Source organism: Lissotriton vulgaris, chromosome 6 (assembly GCF_964263255.1).
Source record: "Lissotriton vulgaris chromosome 6, aLisVul1.2, whole genome shotgun sequence".
In the NCBI taxonomy this organism is placed as follows: domain Eukaryota; kingdom Metazoa; phylum Chordata; class Amphibia; order Caudata; family Salamandridae; genus Lissotriton; species Lissotriton vulgaris.
In genome coordinates, this window is record NC_141694.1 from 1,022,614,091 (window position 1) to 1,022,635,046 (window position 20,956).

Genomic DNA, 20,956 nt, shown 5'->3' on the forward strand with positions numbered 1-20,956 from the left:
CCAAACAAACACAGATACATACACACATAACCTCCTCTAGCCTCGGATCGGGAGGAAGGCTCGTCTAGTTACTGGCTCGAGAGCCTCGGGGTCCTCCAGCTGAGCTAGAGCCAGGCATCGGCTCAAACTTGCAGTTGCTCGCCTAAAGCACGCACTGGTAATATCCTGAAAGCCGAAGATAAACAAATGCCGGAACTAGCCACTAGATGGTAGAGCAGTCCTATAATAGAAAAGCTTAAACCCTTCAACCTTCATCGGTGAATTACTAATGACTTTATTTACGTCTTGAAGTGAACTCAAGTAAAACCAGTATAACAGCGAAGGCAAACTGGGGCTGAGTTGCGGCTGACCTAAGATGGCAGCAGCAGCCGATCTGAACCCGTCACCTACGTGCTAGCAGCTACCGAGCTGAGAATCAGCCGTGAGCTTCCCTCAAGACCTCAAGACTCGGCATACTGAAGAACGAGGCCTGACACGCAAACCGGATTTCAGGCCGGGAGAAAGGAGAGGCGTGACACGCACGAAGGAAGGAAGGGGCGGAGAAACAACGGAGCGGACTGCCGAGTCTGGACACAGGGAGGAACAGGACGAGAGGAGTATAACAGACCCGGTGAGGGGGGGGCGTCGGGGCACATTGACGGTGCCCGCCCCCCTGCCCCAGTGATGGAAGCCCTGCGTTTGCCCGGTGAGTGGGGTTGGGAGGGTGTGTGTGTGCGCGTTTGTGTGTGATTGTAAGCCCTGCGTGTGGGGGTGGGTGCGGGGGTGGGTGCGGGGGGGTGAGTGTGTGTGCGTGTGGGAATGTGTGTGCGCATGCGTGACTTTGCCTGTGTGTGTGATTGCGAGAGCATGTGAATGGCAGGCAGGGGATGTGCACGGCGACGTGCTCGCCCTCGAGGAGGAATCTGAGACAGCGAGGCGCGTGGGCGATCGCTGTCTCACATTCCTCCGAACACCCCAACAATAGGTCCTTCGCTACGCTCGACCTAAAAACAAAAGAACAAAAGACTAAGCAAAAGAAAACTATACACAACAAGAATATACAATCTTCCAAGAAATCTGTGACCCAGGGATGAATATGAAAAAGCATCACGAGAGGGAAAACAGAAATCCAAATTATTAAAGAAGGAAGAAAGCGAAAATAAATAATTAAACTGACACCACCCTCCTCCTTCAATAATAAACAAATTGAAAATCAAAAGGCATACATTAATGGCTCACAGAAGCACACAACATTAGTAAACTAGAGGGGACAACAAGACCCCAAACAAATCAAGGAAAGAACAACTAGCATTAGAAGAATGTGGCAAAAAGTAAATAAAAACGCCACACCTCTAGCAAGGAAACACTGTTGGACTAAAACCCAAAAGTGACAACAAAGGTGGGACTGAACCCCCTCACTAAAATGATAAAATCCCAAGACAGGGATTACAAACTTCATGAGGTAATGGGACTAATAAACCACACCAAACCGAAAAGCGTTAACTAGGGAACATGGGACTTGGAACCCACACCCATCCCAAGACAAGACAGGGATAACCTAACAATATGAAGAAGTAATGGGACTGAAACCCACACCTAAAAGTAGCGCGTGAACAAGGGAAAATGGGACTCGGAACCCACTCCCATCCCAAAGGATAACACGGGTCATGGGACTTGGAACCCACCCCAATCCCAAAGGATAACACGGGTCATGGGACTTGGAACCCACTCCCATCCCAAAGGATAATTACTGTAAAAATGGGGTGATGGGACTTAAAACCCTCCCCCAACTTAAGAAAAGTAAAAACAAGTTCCTAATAAGGAAATGGGACTATAAACCCAACCCTATGTTTTTTTATTTTTTTTATTTTTGAAAACCTTTATTTGTGTAGATGGTTGCATACAAATACGGGCCTACAACCCAGAGGCCGGCCACAGAACAAACTGGAAAGCACCAATGTCAATAAAAAGTACGGAGTGGTTACGCAATACTACACAATGCTGCGAGTCCATAATGCTAACTGAGTGTAACCCCCCGGCACAGGATCACAGAAGGTTAATTTTATATTAAAGAATAAAGGATCGGTTGTATAATAAGCGTCCTGGTGCACATGGCGGGGAACAGAACCAACAACATTATAATAGGGAATCCATAGATCTGCCATCAGAATAGTCCAACGCGTTCAAGCCATAGATGCCCTTGCAATTCTTCTTCGGTCAGTGTCCACCCGCAACCTCATGTGCCCAAAGACAAACAGAACATCACTCTCATGATAATCAAATTATCAGTGAGACGGATAAAGTTGCAATCATTATACAGCCCAGCCCTGAGAGTAAAAGAAAACGAAAATACTAGAAACAAGCATTTACAATGCAATGGTTTTGCCTTTGTAAAAGTTAGAGCTATTGGCATTGCTCATGATATTTTTATTTATGTTTTTTTTTTTAACATAAATAAATGGCATTGTCATTTACAATGCCAATAGCAGGGCAGGAGAGCAAGCACAAGCAACGAGGGGGCAGGACAGCAAGCACAAGCAATAAGGAGGGGGGGGAGAGCAAGCACGAGCAACGGGGGGCAGGGGAGCAAGCACAAGCAACAATAGGACAGCAAGGGGGGCAGGACAGCGAGCACAAGCAACGGGGGACAAGGGAACAAGCACAGAAGGGGGGGGGAGGACAACAATCACGAGCAACGGGATGGGTGCAAGGTCACAAAGGGAATGACGGCTTACCAGATCAAAAATTCTTAAAATGGACAGCGGGAGAGGGGGTGGGAACGGGCACATGGACAGCAGGGGGGGGGGGAGAACGGCGGGACTTAGCAGGGCTCAGGTGGTGATGGCACTAAGAATGTGAGGGTCATGGGTTCAAATCCCCACACTGACAGATGAAGTCTTTCAAACTTCATTTCCTTTCAATGACAGACACGTTAAATACCGGTCTCTGAGATGGCAGACAGGGCAGTCAGTAGAAGCAGAGGTCCCAGAGCATTTAAATCTACCTTTCCCAGTGTCTGCACCCCCAAACAGCATCAAAAGTAACACGCAGCACATTCAGGAGGGAATGGACAAGCAAGGCGACTGACATCTTTGCCTAATACCTTATTTGGAAGAAAAAAAATAACCAACCATGTCTTACTCACTTTTTGTGCATTCAATCATTTAGAAGAGGCAAGAATATCACGACTTATTTACTCCCCATGAGCACTTGCTATGAAACGTTCATACCCCCAGTCGTGTCACTCATACGGAGTGGCAGTTCAGATCTGCATACCTAGAACTGGTCCTATGTTGATATACGTCCCTTCTTTGACCTTGTTTTAAATTGTCATAGTCAGAAAACTTAAAAATGGAAACAAAAAAAGGAATCTCTCTGACTCAATGTTTCATTCAAGGCCACTCTCAAGTGTTGGGATGTATGCTTGTAATATATATGCAAGGTCTAGTATGGTGTGGTATGGTATAGTAGTGCATTGTTTAGCACTATTTATGTACAGTATAATATTGTGCAGAACAGTATAAAAGAGTGCAAAGTATAACATAAGGAGAACAAATGGCCACAGTGTAAAATACATTATCTGTGGTGTTAAGTTAAACAATTCTTGTAATGCACAAGTTTGTCGTTTGGCATAGAGTGTCATCGGCAGGGTGTGTGTTTCCCCTCTTTAGGGAGTCTCATGGGACTATCAATGGTGAAAACATTCAGCTTTTTCAAACACCAATTTTCCAGAAAGCTTAATCAAGCCAGTTTTGGAAGAATGTGTAGAGGAATTGTAATCAGGCCAAGTATGGCAGCGAATATATCTGTCCCAAGGCCCCTGCCCCTGCTTATGGACCAATCCCCGCACCAGACTGAATGCCCAACAACTCTGTGGTGGGTCAGCGATGGGTTTGATGAACAAACTTTGGCAAATTCTATAGTTTTAGGGTCATTGTCAACAGGACGCTCCCAGAGCTCTTGGGCAGCCCCCCCCCGCGTCCAAGGCACATCACTACCATGAACACAGGGCTATAAGGTGACTATGTTTGCTCTATCAAACTGGCCAACAAACGAGAGGGACTGCCCATGCAACTCAGCATGGCACACTGATTAACATCATCGTTATGAAATCAAATGCAAGTCTTCCACCGCCAACAAAACCAGAGCACACAATCTCTGGACCAGTGAATATTCTGTGGTGCCCACCCTCTCTGAAGAGGCCATGAGGGAATGTACTGAAGAAATGACCACGAACCACAAAACTCAAGTGACTGTGTGAGGGCACAGGTTGGCGCAACCTATAAACATATAATAACTATCGACCAATAAAAATCTTGAATTGAAGCTAAGCTGTTTACGTCGTTTTATGTGTGGCGGTGGTTGAAATTGAAAGATAGAAGTGCTGGTATTCCCTACCCTAGAGTACCTGTCGCAACTGAGATGTACCGGTACCCTCCCATTAAAAGTATGGAGCCCCGGCTGAGATGTTTGCGCACCTGACAGTACCTGCTCTTTTCAAAATACTCCTGGTGCCAAGGAAATGCAACTACACTAGCCCATACCATGCTGTGCAATATTGTACCACTCTAGACTATATGATTCTCTGCGCATTTGAACTAATATGTAGCCGTACTAGATTCAAGGATGAAGTGCTCTAAAGTACTAAACGAAACAATATTTTGATGCACAGAGCATAGCACCGCGTAGTATAGCTTTGTACACAGTAATGCACGTTTTGAAATCATCCAGAATAGTAATGTCGTGAATAGTCGCAACGTACTGTATTATGGTATAGTTTACCAAAGTTTTGCACCCGTCAATGCACGACAGTCCGCTAGGTTGCTATTGCACTGTATAGAAAGCTGACTCTATGGAAAGCATTCCCGGGCTGCAGCAGTCTCTTTAGAGACAGTCACGTACCCGGGTGCTTTCCACGGGCACCGAGTGCGCTGCGGTGACAGGTGAAGTCTCTAGGAAGTAACCCACAGATGCGTCAGACTGAAGAAACCTGTAAAATGTACCTGTTTCTGAGTGCGCACCAACAGCGGCACCGAACACTCCGCCTGTTTTTGGGGCTTGCTCTTCTTCCGACAGCAGCGGAAAGTGACCCCCCGCATGTCCGCCCCTGTGGTAGTTCCCGAGCAGCGGTGCCTGGTCTAATGATGTCCGGCGCGCAGGACAGCTCCGGAGCCCCTCAGCCCATGCCGTGCGCGAGGAGCAGGGGCTTCACCTCTCGGCTCCTGCTAACAATGTGCCCGCGCGGCCCCACCCCCTCGCCATCTCCTCTGAGTCCTGGCCCATTCCCTCCCACCCTCCCTTTCACCCCAGAGTCTTCCCGCTCGGGGATTGGCTGCTCCCACAGGGCATTTCAGATGTCAACACGCGTTTCCAACACATAGCTGAACACATCCATTCAGTAAATAAGAAAGTTTAGTATTCACGTCTATGTGGTTTCAACATCGACATACTCTACTTTGCCCCCTTATTCATTCAAACTTCGAAACTGAAGTAAAACAAGCATTTACAATGCAACGGAGGGGGGGCGGAAAGGCACGGAGACCGGGAGGGGGGCGGGAACAGCCACACACTGACAGCGGGGGGGGGGGGGGGGGGGGGCGGGAACAGACACACGAGGCAGCGGTAGGGGGGCGGGAACGGGGTCCGGAGACACGGAGAGGGGGTGGGAACGGGCAAAGAGCGGGAGAGGGGGTGGGAACGGGCAAAAAAAAAAAAGCAAGCACTCACCTGGACTTCTTCCGGGTGCCGTGAATGCCGGACCAGATTCGGGGGCGTTCCCGAGGGCTTTTGGCTGACGTAGCGTGACGTAGCCAAAAGCCAAAAATTCTCGGGAACGCCCCCGAATCTGGTTCGAGATTGACGGACGGAGCCCTCTCCCAATGGCTAGCCTCCATTTATGGAGCTAGCCAATGGGAGGAGGGGGCGTAGACCCGACTCCACACACAGAGCATAAGATTTTTTCTAGCGCATGCGTACTTTGTACGCATGCATCGCTAGTCAAAACCTAAAAAGGAAAAGGGGACTCCAGGTTACTGTACCCGCCCCACAGCGATAATGGCGATCAACAATCCAGACAGCAAACATTCTTAGGGGCGGGGCGGCTAAGTCAGGATAAGCAGAACCTGAAAGTACCATATTGTATAGGAATACCCAAACCCCCCCCCCCCCCCCAAGGCACTCACCCCGCGGGAATCACGCACAGTCATGGAGACCCAAGAAAAGGACACAAAAGAGCCATAGAAACAAGTAACTATCTAATAGACCCCAATCCACCCGCCCCACCCTGCACCCCTGCAGAAGGCTATGGCCTACCCCTCCCAGCAGCGTGCCTGTCGCCCTAAACATGAACCCGAAATATAGAATGAGATGATATAGGGAAAGGGAAAGAAAACAGATAAAAAGGGAAAAAGGAAAGCCAGGGGGGAGGATACCATGTAACAAGGCGCACGGCCCCCACCCCCCGCTAATACAAACAATTAGTACAGCCCAAAACGAAACTGGCATGTTTTCAGGTAGCCATACATAGTAAGGATTCGACAAATTATCTCACTTTGGGGCAGTCCATAACTCTGTGCACCGAACAGCAGTCCATAACTCTGTGCACCGAACAGCAGTCCTCCGGATTAAAAACCGGGCTCACCCCAGTCCTTTCTTAGCTATCGCCACGATGTATGTCGAAGTAGCGGGCATAAAACAAAGCGGAGAAAAGGCCGTGGAGCAGCCGCTGAACGGCCAATGAAAGCAACCCATAAGATCTCCTCAGCCGACGGTAATGCAAAAGCTGTTTACGGCAGTCATGTACATCAGTGTCAATGATCCCCAGCAACTCCTCCCGCAGGCGAACCAAGACATCGCTACCCCCACCAAAATGCGGGGAACAAACAGCAACCACCTCGGGCCCATCCGCATCTCTGAGGGACGGCCCGGGAGCAATGGCGGTTACCACGTTGTCTTGCACACAAGAATCCCGGGCCAAGGTCACTTGCCAAATCTTCAGCGCTCGTAGGACGTCGCCAATCGTGGGTTCACGCTCCCCAGTGCAGGCCCCATCACAGTACAGAGGTACAGCATCGACATCCCGGGGCGTTCCACAGCACACGGCATCAGCCGCCATTTTGCGAGTACAGCGCCCTCTTTTCGGAACCAACTCCTGGGGCGGGCTCACAAGCAGGGCCCCCGCGGGATCCCCCTCAAGCATCCAAACAGCAACCTCGATGCAGAAATGAGGGCCACCAAAAGAGGGAGACCCGCCAGGCGCCACCGCTCCGCTGGAGCCACTCTCCGCCACCGAGCGATGAAGTTCGGAATGGCCGGGCAAGGCAACAAGGGGGGGGAGCCACCAACACGGCGTCCCCCACACACAACTTGCTGCACTTCACCTCTGGATCACCGGACGGTAGTCCCAGGCGCGTTCAGTTGCCTCCGGCTTTTTCGCACAACGGCCTCCTCCGGCCGGCCTCCATCCTCCACCCGAGGCCGCCACCGACACCGTCTCGCCGGCTACTTGCTGAAGGCAAGGCCCCGGTCTCCACTCCACGGAGGCCGCACTTCCTGGGAGGACGCTGCTGCGGACCCACTGAACTCCGGAGCCACCAGGACGGGTGGTAAGTATCAGCAGACCTTCATCTATAAAATGTTATCGTTTTTGGGCAGGATGGGCGGTAGGATAGATGAGTTTGGGCAGGGAGGCCGGCGAAGCCGAGCTACCGTACGGCCATCACGATGTCGAGCTTGGCTCCTCCCCACCCAACCCTATGTTAACCACATCTTAAAATTTAACATAATAAAGAAAAGCGAGCAAACAGTAGAAAAACAAACAGTGTGCAAAAATTTAAATACGAGTTAAATAAAATGTTACACTGTAAATTCTACAAATAAGAAACAGAAACATTCTGTAAAGCCCTTATGGTTTGTCAGAGCTTAAAATGACAAAATGACAGAGGTGTGCCTGTCACCGGAAAGAGGCAGACAGGCAGGTTTTATTAAAATATAACACCATTTCCTTTAAGTCAAGGGTGTGCCTGTCACCGAGTAAAGCTGCAGACAGGCAAGTATCGTTAAAATATAACACCATTTCTTTTAAGTCAAAGGTGTGCCTGTCACCGTGTAATGATGCAGACAAACACGATGAGTAAGCAAGATAAGGCAGAGCTTCATAAGATTAAACGATGTGTGAAGCGGAGATAAAAGCACAGTCACGTATGAAGTAATTCAGAATGCCAAAGAAAACTTTCACCTCACGTTGAGTCAGGCCTACTAGCTGCTCAGCCCATCCTTAACTGTAACTCTCATGCATCCAACATTCCACACACACACTAAGATTCCGAAGAGAACACTCACACTGGGCTGAGCAACTAGATGCAAGAACATACATACAACATGAGGATACCACAGACAGCTGTGTGGGCTGTGAGAGCTGTGTGGGCTGCGAGAGCTGTATGGGCTGCGAGAGCTGTGTGGGATGTGAGGGCTGTGTGGGCTGTGGGAGCTGTGTGGGCTGTGAGAGCTGTGTGGGCTGTGAGAGCTGTGTGGGCTGTGAGAGCTGTGTGGGCTGTGAGAGCTGTGTGGGCTGTGAGAGCTGTGAGGGCTGTGAGAGCTGTGAGGGCTGTGAGAGCTGTGAGGGCTGTGAGGGCTGTGTGGGCTGTGTGGGCTGTGAGAGCTGTGTGGGCTGTGAGGGCTGTGAGGGCTGTGAGAGCTGTGAGAGCTGTGAGGGCTGTGTGGGCTGTGAGAGCTGTGTGGGCTGTGAGAGCTGTGTGGGATGTGAGAGCTGTGTGGGATGTGAGAGCTGTGTGGGCTGTGAGGGCTGTGTGGGCTGTGAGGGCTGTGTGGGCTGTGAGGGCTGTGTGGGCTGTGAGAGCTGTGAGAGCTGTGTGGGCTGTGAGAACTGTGTGGGCTGTGAGAACTGTGTGGGCTGTGAGAACTGTGTGGGCTGTGAGCTCTGCTTCTTTTGTGTCTCGGTCTACCTAGCACAAGATGAATGCCAACACTTCCTGGTTAGAAGTGTTGACAGCCAATGAGCATGCTGCTTTCTTGTGAAATGCATGCTGATTGGCTGCCACTGTCTGTCAACACTCCAAACCAGGAAGTGTTGGCAGCCATCTTGTGCCTCGGTAGAACCAAGGCACAAGAAAGCAGTGAAACAAAGGTGCAAAACACGCAAAGGGGGCAGGGTAGAAGCACCCTGACCCCCTAGGCCTGCTCAGGGGGTCCCACAAGGCCCCGCCAAGGCCCCCCCCCCATTTTTTTCTTCCGAAAAATCGCGGGGTGCGCGCACGGTGCGCGCTTATAGATGTATAATTTTTTTCTCTTTTAATTTTCTCAGGAACTACTGGAGGGATTTACACTATTTAACCAAAAGCGTGATCTGCGTACCAGACTCTACCATTTTGCCAAGTTTGGTGTAATTCCGTTCAGCGGTTCGGGCTGTAGCCGTGTCTAAAGGTCCTATGGAAATTAACATGGGGAGAACACGTTTTGGGACCCCCCTTTTTTTCTCGGCCCCCGCTTGACGAATCTACGCGAGACTTTCAGGGAAGAAGCGGAGCGGAACGGGCCATCTTCTTTGAGAAATTCGCGAACATTCAACAACCGGCGCCAAAGTTATTCCCAAAAGAATGTTGCGGATTTCCTATGGAAACTAGGTCCTAACCATATATACCTACTAGCGACCACCAGTAGGTAATATATATATATATATATATATATTTGCGCAAGGGCGGATGCCCGAAACGAGTCAGATTTTGTTCGGCTCAACTTTGAAATAAAACTCTGTGCCTTCATCTACGCTGGATTCGTGTGGTCGTTTCAATACGGAGCTCTGGGAGCTGCAGCTGTTATATATATATATATATATATTTATCCTCCATGTCATAATTGACTCTCTAGCGTCTTTCGAGTGTGCGGCCCGTATGATTTTCTTGACGCAGCGAGTCAGTACACTAGGGGGCCAAAGGAGTGTCGCGATTCCCGGAGGTTTTACCAATGGGTACTGTGACCTTGAAAGCCTCCTTTAGCCAGTCCGTGTATTTGGTGACTGCTAATTCTGGGGGGACATTTAGCCGTGGGAGTGTTCTGTCCATTTGAGTTTGAAGAGTGACTTTATCCACCTTGTTCCAGGCAGTATAGGTTGATGAATGGGTTTTGGTCATCCCTCCCATCTGGGTTTTTAGGACTGAGAGATCAAACCTGATTAGCGAGTGCACTGCCCACGTTAACAGGAGAGTCTCTTTTTCTGGAAGTCCCTGTGCAGAACTAAAAATACTGTCAAGGGTGTGTCCAACTTCATGGGTGGGCGTTTGCACTGTTTGAGATAGGCCCAGAGCCCCTAAAGCATCTAGCAAGGAGACAGTCTCCTTGGCCCGAAGATCCTCTAGGGAGACATTAAACTCTCCCAAGATTGTAAACTCATTACTAGCAAGAATGGGTTCCATAAGTGCATCTAGATATAAGTAAAGGTACTTCTGGAGCCTGGTGGGCGTTCGCGTAATATGCCCCTAAAGTTTTTTCTAGCATTAAGTTTAATTACAAAGTGGAGGGCTTCATAGAAAGGAGTGAGGGCTGGGGAGAAGCTGGCTTCAAACTGCTCCTCATAGATAACGGCCACACCGCCCCCTCTTTTAGTAGGCCTGTCTATTCTAAAAGACAGAAAACCCTTGGGGGACGAGTTGCAAAGTTTGGGTCAGAGGCTGCATAGGTCCATGTTTCTGTGATGAAAAATATCTAAATTATGTATAGCTATCATATCTGTTATTTCATACTTCTGTTTAGCCAAGGACCTGACATTTAATGAGGCCGCAACGCGCCTCCGTCATACCAGAGTGTTTTACTGATTTTTTTATCTGAAAGTTTGTGGTAGATTGGAACGCTCTTATTATCTGTTGCAGTGGGAGAGAGAAACCACATAAGCAGGCTATCTTATCATGTTAGTAATCAAAGAGAACTAGCTCTGGTTTAAATTGTTTGTATGTCTGCGGGTGGAGGAAAACCATTAGGTTTTATGAAGGCCCTCACCCACCAACCTAGTTGGTGGGATGCTTCATCATCAGGCCCCACCTGAGGTACCGAGTGTACCTCAGGTGTGCTTCGACGCCAGATTACTGCGGCGCAGGTTTTTTTGGTTCGTGAGGGTGCTGTGAGAGTGTGCTCTGAGTGAGGTTTAAAATACTTTCCTGAGAGTCCAAAGACTGTTTAAATGGTGGGCCCCAGGCAGTCAATAAAAACAAAGTCTATCGGACGTGCACGGTAGGCTTATGGCCTCAGACGTCCTGTGCGGTCAACTAGTTTCAGCCAGGCCTTTTCTTCTACTGGCTTTCGTCAGGACCTTATATGTGTATGGTGTTACAGGGGTTAGTATGAGTTTGTCAGTGCCCTGTGTGTAAAGCACACGCTACAGTGCTTATATGTGCAAGAGGTGTTTCCTCTCGAGTTGTACACCTGATTTTAGCGAAAAACTCAGCTTGGAGCTCAGCCGGGTGCCAGGACCATATGCACCTGCGCAATGTCGCTTTGCCCGCAATGAACCTGTCCGGGCAGAGGTTCCTTACCCGGATATCTTAGGGATTTGAGTGTACAAGGACCAGGGTTCCTGGCCCTAGGCACGGTCCAGGCAGAACCATCGTGCCCTGAGGTAGTGTAGTTGGGCAGGAAGGCTAGAGCCCTAAACCCCAGAAGTGGGTGCCCACCTTCTAGCCTGCGGGAAGTGGGGTCAGTTTCGTAACACCCTCCGTGCAATCGGCACACCAGCCGTGGTGGAACAGGGTGGGAACTGCGGGATTGCTACTAAGTTCAGCAAGGTCCACAGAAACAATAAACACAGTAAAAACTGTTAAAAATAATAAAAGCTCAGTAAAATCTGAGGCGGTATATATAGCGACAGCAACACGACTAGAATTTGGACTGTTTAACAAAGCCTCGAAACCCGGCACGAGCAAGGCTTACATCAGTCCGCTGTGCGGCAGCACCATCGTGCCCAGAAGTAGTGTAGTTCAGCAGGTGGGCCAAGAGTGGACAAAAAAAGGCCCTAAATTGCTATGTCGGAGGTTAAGCAATAGGGGTAGCCGTTGTATTTGGGGCTGTGCTGTGGTGCCACCCATGAAATCCTAGTTTGAAAACTAGACATTCAGGGGATTCCAGGGCAGACCCCACAAGACTTTCTTGCCCACAGGTGTTGTGGGAATGCCCAGGATGCACCAATCAGGAGCCAGAGAGAGGTGTGGAAGGCCTGGGCAAAATAGAACCTGATCAGGAACGAGATCGAAGGGCAGGTCGTTTACCACATTATGGACAAGGTTAGGTGACTTGCAATATTCTTATGTACGCCAGGGGTACTTTATTCCATATAATACATGGTAAGACCATCACCTGTCCCACAAATCACTTAAATCCTTGGTGCATAGCTCTTATGAAAGAGCGAGCATGTTTGCAAACATGAATACAAATAAAACCTCTAGTGCAAAATTAAATACATCAAAAACTTAATAGATATTTGTGGCAAACTGATATTAGAAACAGTTCAATACAGTCAGTATTAAAAAAATATAGCTGCTGTAGCTTGTGGTGTGTTGACACATGCAGAAAGGTTCTAGCTTTTCTCGATCTCAGGAGTGCAAAAAATAAACATTCTCCATGCTTGTCATTGTAAGCTATTAAAACAGAGCAGTAGAAAAAAAAGCACATTTTCTGTTTTCGCTGCTTTAAACCACTTCTTCAATTATGCTCTATGACCTGATCTGAATTTTACATCGACTGCTGGCTCTAACAGGCTTTGTGACATGAGAACTCGACTATAATAACTTATAATAGTCAAGTTCTGACTTATTTCCCAAGATCGCATTTAGGAAGCCAGGAATCCTGTCAGAGCCTTATAAATAAATCTATCCATTGGTGTACCAGTAACAGACATGCCCATGTAAATTGGGGGTAAGCACATTATAATGGCAAGACGTGTGAACTGGCTGGGGAAAACTCAAAAAAGACAGACGGTGACTGCGTAGTTGTGAATTTTAACGACAAGAGATGGGCAGAACTCGCTTTGCGTTATGCTAGAGATTCCCCATCACAGCATATAAAAGCCTGTCCCTTGGGTTACTTTTATCCCCCTCCCTGCGGGGGGCTTCACGCCTTGCTAACGCCCTTCATATAGAATCCTTCCCCCCCCAGCCTGCCCTATGGCTTCACCCCAACTGCTTTGAGGTATTGCTGGGGCTAACAGATATTGTTTGCCTACCACCAGACTTACATAATCCAGATAACCCAACTGAGCTGATAGGCATACAAGTGTTACCTAGGGAAATACCCTGTTCAGTGAGTAGATTAGAAGGAAATGGGAAGGGGCTACACCACTTGGCCGATAACATATGCACCTTGCTGTACACACCTATTAGTGATGAGAGGCGGGCAAATCTGGAGAACCATTTAGGCCCTTCTATCTTATTATGTTTAGGCAGGGGAGGGACTGATTTAGACCCCGTAACGCCTAGTAATAAGGAGGAGCAAGGGAGAAGGCAGCGCATAACCAGACCTTTGAAAATCATCTCCTGGAATATCGCGGGCATCTCCTCAAAACTTGAGGATGAGAGTTGGTTAAAGTATGTAAAGACATTCGATATTATCAGTATCTAGGAAACATGGGCGAGGGAGAATATTGAGTTCGATGGTTATTATTCCCGTAATGTGCATGCAATCGCCTCGCCTGCAGGAAGAGAGAAAGGAGGCCTGGCGACTTTGATCTCTGAAAAGTATGGGTCTATTAATGTCAAATCTGTAGTTAACTCACCATGGTACCAATTGATCTTGATCTCAAATCTGTTACAGGTAAAAAATATTTTAATCAACTGGTACTATAATGTCTTCGATTCAAATAGATGTGACGTCATTGTAAATCGTAAAGAGGAAATTGAGAAAACTGTGGGGATGTGGCAACCCGAGTGGATCTATTGGGTCGGGGATTTTAACTGTACCTTGTGCAGGCACAGTGCAGAAAAAGTATGCGGGCTAACAGATACTGATTGTCAACCCTTAACCCATTTTTTACATACACCACAGGGAGAGGCCTTAAATGATATTATAGTTACAAATGATTTGTGTTTTATGGATACACTGGTTAGCAATTCCCAAACTCCCTTTCCCACCAATATGGGTAGAGGAAAGGGAAGCGTTATTGATTTTATGTTAATTATCTAAAAACTCGGCCTCCTTGGTAGATGGTTTTGAGGTGGTGCCAAATAACGCTAGCGACCACAATCCGCTCACTGCCTCATTATATGTAGTTGCTCAAGAAAAGGAGGGTGATGGTCGCCCCCTTCACTACAGCTCAAATCAAGGTGTGAGAATAAAATGGAATAAGACAAATTCCATTAAATTTCAGGAGAAAACGGTTAAGGCAATTTTACACACGACCTTGGAATGCCTAGATCATGACTCTTGGGAGATAGTAAATCGTCCCTTGTTCTCCGAGGACTCAAGGGCCATGGATACTTTAATACCAGGCGACATTTGGGAATCCCATTATACAAAAATATTTAATCCGCACGGCATTACTAACTTGGAAAAAGTCAGGAGGTGCCATTTGACATATCTACTGAACTTCTGAGCTCTTCTCTCCTTGTGAGCGATGTGGAGGAGGCTCTCAAGAAAGGTATACCTTTAAAAGCCCCTGGTCCTGTGTATAAAAGGGGAAAGAAGGGGGATCCTTCTTGTTATAGGCCCATTTCTTTAATTGATGCCACGGTCAAGGTGTTAGGGAGGGTGATCTTAACGCGCTTTGAGACGTGGGCAGATTCCGAAGGTATGATATCCCAAACCCAATATGGCTTCCGAAGAGGCATGGGGACAAATGAACAGTCCCTAAATCAAGCACTGATCATGGGCAAGTACATGAAGGCAAGGAAGGGGTCCCTACACCTTGCCTTCATGGACTTGTCCAGTGCCTTTGATATGGTCAATAGGGGCAAACTTTGGGACATGATGGGGGTCATGGGTTTTGAGGAACCCCTGGTCACTTTATTATGTAGGCTGCATGCATCCACCACAGTGTCTATACGATATGGTCCAGGGGGTGAAAGAACGGGCCCATTATCTCTACGGAGGGAGTATGTCAGGGGTGTATACTGGCCCCCTTTCTCTTCCTCTTGTACACTAACGGCCTTGAATCTTGAAAAGCGAGATGTTAGGTCTGCCAAGAATAGAAGGGAAAGTAATTCTGTTGTCATATGGGGATGACACGGTTTTAATGGCCTTAACCGCTAACAGCCTACAGAAGTCATTGAATGTTTTTAATAAATTTATGTCAGCCTTGGATCTAAAGGTAAATTTCAATAAATCTTATATTATGGTCTGTGGTCCTAGTCAGACCAAATCAAGAATGTTTATGGTAAATGATAAGAAAATTGACAAGGTTTCAAATGTTAACTATTTGGGGAATGTTTTTAATGAGAAATTGAATTGGGAACAGCTTATTGCATCCAGGGTCCAGAACACTAGCACTGCAGTGGAGGGTCTCTTCCGCTTTGCGAGTAAATTGGGCCATAAGCTGGTAGTGGAACTGATAACTTTATATAGATAAAAATGTTTGTCTATTGCCACTTATGGGGCGGGAGTATGGGGATATTATCAAAGCACAAAACTCCAGATATTAGAGAATACGTTCCTAAAGAGCCTACTGATGATTCCCCAAAGTGCCCCTTCAGCTTTTTGTCATACTGAGCTTGCGGTTGATTTTATTGCGGATCAGATTAATATTGCCCCATTGGCGATACAACCTCCCTGTGTGAAAACACTCTCAAATGTTGTTTTTATTGATTATTACACCGTCCTTATATGTTTCCCAAATTTCTGTTTTTATTTAATGTGATGTTTTTTAATAAACTGTTTTTATAATTTGAAATGTTTTGAGAGTGTTTTCACACAGGGAGGTTGTATCGCGTTTATCTACATTGCTTCGATGTAAATTGTTGTTTGTATGCTTGTGAGTACTTTTGTACTGTTGCCATTTCATCCAAAGGGAATTTTTGTCTGACTAGCGTCAATTTCGGTACCCTATCCCTTTGGTTTTGGGGTCCCTCTCTCTTTTATTAGACATTATTATGACAATCAGGACAGCATAGACTCAAACGCGAAACAAACCAGTAAAAATGCATTTCACGGAGGAGGAGCTACGACACCAACCAAGATGGCCGCATAGTCTCCCGGCTCCGCTGACCCCCGTCCTCTGCTCGCTTATCCTGTCGAATATCCTGATCTCCTGCCCCGGATTCGTGTGGGTGAACTAGTCTGCATCCCGATGGTGTGAATGCGTAATTTTTCTGATGTTCTGGTGTGAAGTAACATCGAAAATGTTTTGAGGCCTAACCCAGACTGGAAGCCGGGGTCTCGATTTCTGGTCTACCCAGGTCCAAAGTGAACAACAACGGACTGCCGAGGGTGGTTGTGTCCGGTCCCTGGAACTTTCGAAAATTTCTCTGAACTACTTTGCAACCATCTGCTGCCTGGTGCTGTACCTGAGGTGAGGCGACGGGTGGTGCGCGGTGTTGCGTCGCGGGGGGGCCCGGCACTAGCACCGCTGGTGCCCCGGGGTAGGGGTCCCGCCGCGCGTTGCTGCATGTTGCTGGCCCGTCCCTCACGGCCTGTTTCTGCTCCGGGGTATCCTGCCCCGGAGAGGGAGCCTCTCCGTGGGGATCGTTATGCCTGCGGCCGAATGGAACCCGGCGGAACGGACTCAATGTGGCCCTTCCTTGCGGATGGTAATGGCGGAAGTTGCGGCGCTTCACGCGATGGTGAGGGCCCAGGTCAATCATTGGCGTTCGGCAATAGATGGAATCATAGGACCGGGAACGAGCCCTGACTTGCTCTCTGAGACCCGGCAGCCGACTTGCCCCCTGTTGGAAGCCCTACTGGTGTGTTTGGACCCGGTGCTGGAAGCTGTGCCTGCCCTCGAAGAAACGGAATTCATTGTGTGTGCTGAGATTGGTGACTCTCTTAAGTTCTCAAACATCGGTCCTACAGTTATCGGAGCATTTCACTGCTTCCCCCATCCTGGACACTGTTGGCCCACACTTTGATCTGTGTCAGAACGAGTCGCACCCCCTCCCCAATCGGTCTCCCAATATGGTGGATGGAACGATGCTTGGCTTCGGGGACGGGGAGGGACATCGTTGGTGCAAGCTGTGTGCGTTGGGACCTGCTATTCCTCTCCTAATTGCTGACTCAAACTCCGGCTGCTTCCGTGTGAACTTTGACTTTCCGGGGATGTGGCTTTTCTTATCCGAGGGACACGGCAACTTTGTTAGACGGGGCCAAGGCTGAGATTGTGGGTTGAATCGTTTACGATGGATCTATTGGTAACGGGACTGCTACATCAACGGACGGATTCCGGGGCGGGGGTTTGTGGTTCCCCCCGGGGTATTTTTATGGTGGACAACTTTACTTGTGTTTGCTTAGGGGGGCCCCTTTGATAGGGCGGGGGGGGGGGGGAGAGACCAGGAGCGCATAGACTATCGCCCTCCTCCGCTTCCCCGTTAGGTGGGGTTTCCTTTCTTTCTCTTTTTTTCTCTTCTTCTTCTATATTTCGGGTTTGGTTCTCGGGCGACAGGCACACTGCTGGGGGAGGGGGGGGGAATCTGCAGGGGTGCAGGGTGGAAGAGGGGATCTTTCGTTTTTTATTTTTTGTTTCTATGGCCTTTTTTCTCTTCTCTTATCTTTCTTTGTCTTTTTCTTTTCTGGGTCAGTGCAGGGGGTTTCCTTTGGTATCAATCCCTGCTTTTTCATCTGTGCCTCAATTTTCGTGGTGTTTTTTGGGTCTTAGGGCAGGTAACTGCAGGCGCGAATTGACCGTAATATTTCTTCACATCCTGACCTCTTGTTTCAGCGCCATTGCTTTGATCGATTAATGTTCATTGTTGATACGTTTACTATTCTGCCTGCCACTTTCGCTGCTGGGAAATTGTTCGGCACCTGATCCTTCCATCTTATATTATAAAATGAAAACCTTTTATATCCTGTTTTTCTAATTGTGCTGTTCAGTGGCCAAGCGTACGCTAGCATGGAGATTCTGCTCCCCGAGGTGATGCATGTGATTAAAATTGCTCTCTGTTAATCTAACTGCTTAGCGGCCGACCCCCGGGGTTGTAGGCCCATACTTGTATTTGGTTTAAATGTCAATAAAGGTTTTAAAAAAAAAATGCATTTCACAATGAGCATGATAAACCCAGGAGGATAGTGGGGCTGCAACCATACATTAACCAGCGCTTTTTGCATCCCCAATTTTACCTGTCTTTCACCACTAACACACATTTTAGATTTTTCTTGACTAGATTTCGGCTCTGCACTTTACACTTTTTATTGGCCTTCCCCAAACAGGCCGGTTGGTGCAATAACCTCTCTCCTTGTCTGTGCGACAATTAAACAAAACAAAGCACCTTGCACCTTATTCTATTCTGTGCACTTTATAGGGATCCCAGGGCCCGGTTCCTTATTCCTTTTTAAAAAAAAGCTTGTCCTTGTAACTACCAGGAGGGTTTTAATATTTTATTATCCTTATCGAATGAAGCAATTTGCACTGTAGTCATACATTTTATCAGGAATGCGTTCATAATAAGGAAACGGTATGAATCATAAACAAAACTAACGTCTCCCATTTATATTTGTAGAATTTTAGAGTTCTGTTTTCTAATAATTCTATGAGATTTTGTGGTTTGAGTCAAATAACATTTTATTGCATTAACTTGACATTAAATATATGTATATATTGTGTACGAATGTCTTACTTTCATGGTTTATTTAAACCAAATAAAGTTATTTGACTGACTTATTTTCTTTATAATTGGTGACTGGGAGAGTTACAAATTGCCGATAGTAAAGGAATCAGAGACCGCCATTTATACTGGGATTACAAAATCCCATGTATTATAAATAATTCAGGTGTTTAACGTAATATACAAGATGTGAATACTAGAATGGTCATAAACATGTATAATATTCTGGAAGTCAACTACCGCACCCCCGATATCAGACGTGACTAAAACCATAGACAAACGAGCAAAAAATGGAGGCACTAATATACAAGGCAAGGAAATGCCCATATAAATGCCAAAAGATAATAGGGTAGTGGTGGTGAAGTTGATTTGCATTAACAAAGTGTACTGCGACATATTTCTGCTGTATTCATTAGTTGGAAATCATTCTTTAGTGAGCTGTGTAACACGCTGTTTTTCATTAAATTATATAAAATAAGGCTTAAAAGAAACATCATAATATACAGTACCTGTGTAATCAATAACGTTTGAGGAGAAAAGTGGTTGTTTTCTTATATGAATCTTCTTTCCTCTTTCTACTACCCTTTCATCTTCATCAAAGCAGTCGATCTTCAACCAGAGAGCGACGCTGAAACCTTCAGACATATGTGGCCAACAATTTTGTCCTACTAAGGGCAGGTGAATTGGAGCGACATGCCATGATGATACCTGATGACGGGAAAAACTTTCACTGCTGCCATCTTTCTTATTCTGAGAAAGTTTTGTTCTTTTTAAAAAAAACATGGATTTGATTCCTAAAGAATTGGTTGTCTTTTGTCCGGAAACACTGCCACCACTAGGGTTTTGCTGCAGGGGGAAGGTGAAGTGATGTGTTGGGCTCATGTTGTCGTTTGTCTCAACCATCTTCAAAATCCCTTTCAGCAGCAATTCCTAATTAAATAAAAAATAATTAAAAAAATTGTTAAACACATATGTTACACATATGTTACAGAACAAACAGCGAGTAACCATGTGGCTAAAGTGGGCACTGTTGTGGAAGCATGTGCATCAGTAACACAAAATAATACTCAAGCCTAACACAAACGTTACTGATTTAAATTGAAAATAATGAACCTGGTCATTCAACGTCCTTACCTTTTCTTGCACATTCCACTAGAAAATACTCAGAGGCATCCAATTACCTCAAACACCTTTAATACATTTGGAACAGAGTCACTAGAGCACCAATATGGAGACACTACTACACTGGTACAAAATTAGGGCCTGGGCAGGATGAGACGAGAGTGAGAAACATTTAAAGCGTAAGCATGCATCATGAGACATCCTGGCACTAGAATTGAGAAGAGAACAACCTGCTAGAATTGCTAACAAAACATATCAGCCAAAAAAGCCCCATGAAAATATTTATGGTTAATCATCAGCCAGACAGCAATGGGCAAACCATTTCAAAGCCGTGAGGTCAGTAGCAAAAGAACAAGTTACTTCCCTTTGGTAATGCCTTTTTCTGGTGGACACACTATCTAACCACGTCTTCCCCACCTTTAGAATATTCCCAGGCACCAGACTGGATCCAAAAGCTTTCATAGTAGAGCTCCCGCACACCGCTAGATGAAGCACTGCAACTTCATGTTGACTTCATTCAACTCCGAAAGTAATGGAACAGAGCTACCTAAAGCCATCACTGTGCGCCAATGTCAGTTTTTTTCTTGACCCCTCCTGTGTACTCGGACGCAAAACACTAACACCTAGAGGTTCCAGTGAGCTGATCTCTAATTTGGGACCTTTTTAAATAGTAAAAGGGAGGCCATTCAACAAAAAAGGGAGGTGGGAGGTGCATTGAGGAATGTGCCATCAGAGATGGAGTGTCCACCAGAAAGAACGCTACGGGAGATAAGTAACTTGTTCTGATGGATCCTTCTAACCACAGATTCCTCACTTTTAGAATAGATACTAAAGAAGTACCATCCCCAAAGGTGGCGGGTCTGTGGAGTGGACTCACAATAAATACCCTGCAGGAGCGAACAGGCAAAATTTAATTCCTGTCAAACCTGGCTGTCAAGGCAGTATTGATTCCCGCATGTTGCAGCTTGGCATATGTCAAGTACAGGCACTCCGCTTGCCAATGCAGTGCCCTAGGGAACTGAGCTATCAGTTTTACCAAAGGCTGTTTCTTGGCCATTGCATTGCAGCTCTTAAAGCAGAGGGCTCTAAACCTTGACAAACCCTTT

General features: G+C 47.0%; 1 protein-coding gene across 3 annotated transcripts in view; it reads right to left on the bottom strand.

Moving 5' to 3' along the window:
• LYST (lysosomal trafficking regulator) overlaps positions 1–20,956 on the bottom strand; it is a 4,348,576-nt gene that overhangs the window by 3,424,866 nt on the left and 902,754 nt on the right. For all 3 annotated transcript variants that reach the window (XM_086927077.1, XM_086927076.1, XM_086927078.1), the window contains one exon: positions 19,238–19,658. In XM_086927077.1, coding sequence (XP_086783203.1) covers positions 19,238–19,658 — 421 coding nt within the window. The remainder of the gene's footprint in view (positions 1–19,237; positions 19,659–20,956) is intronic.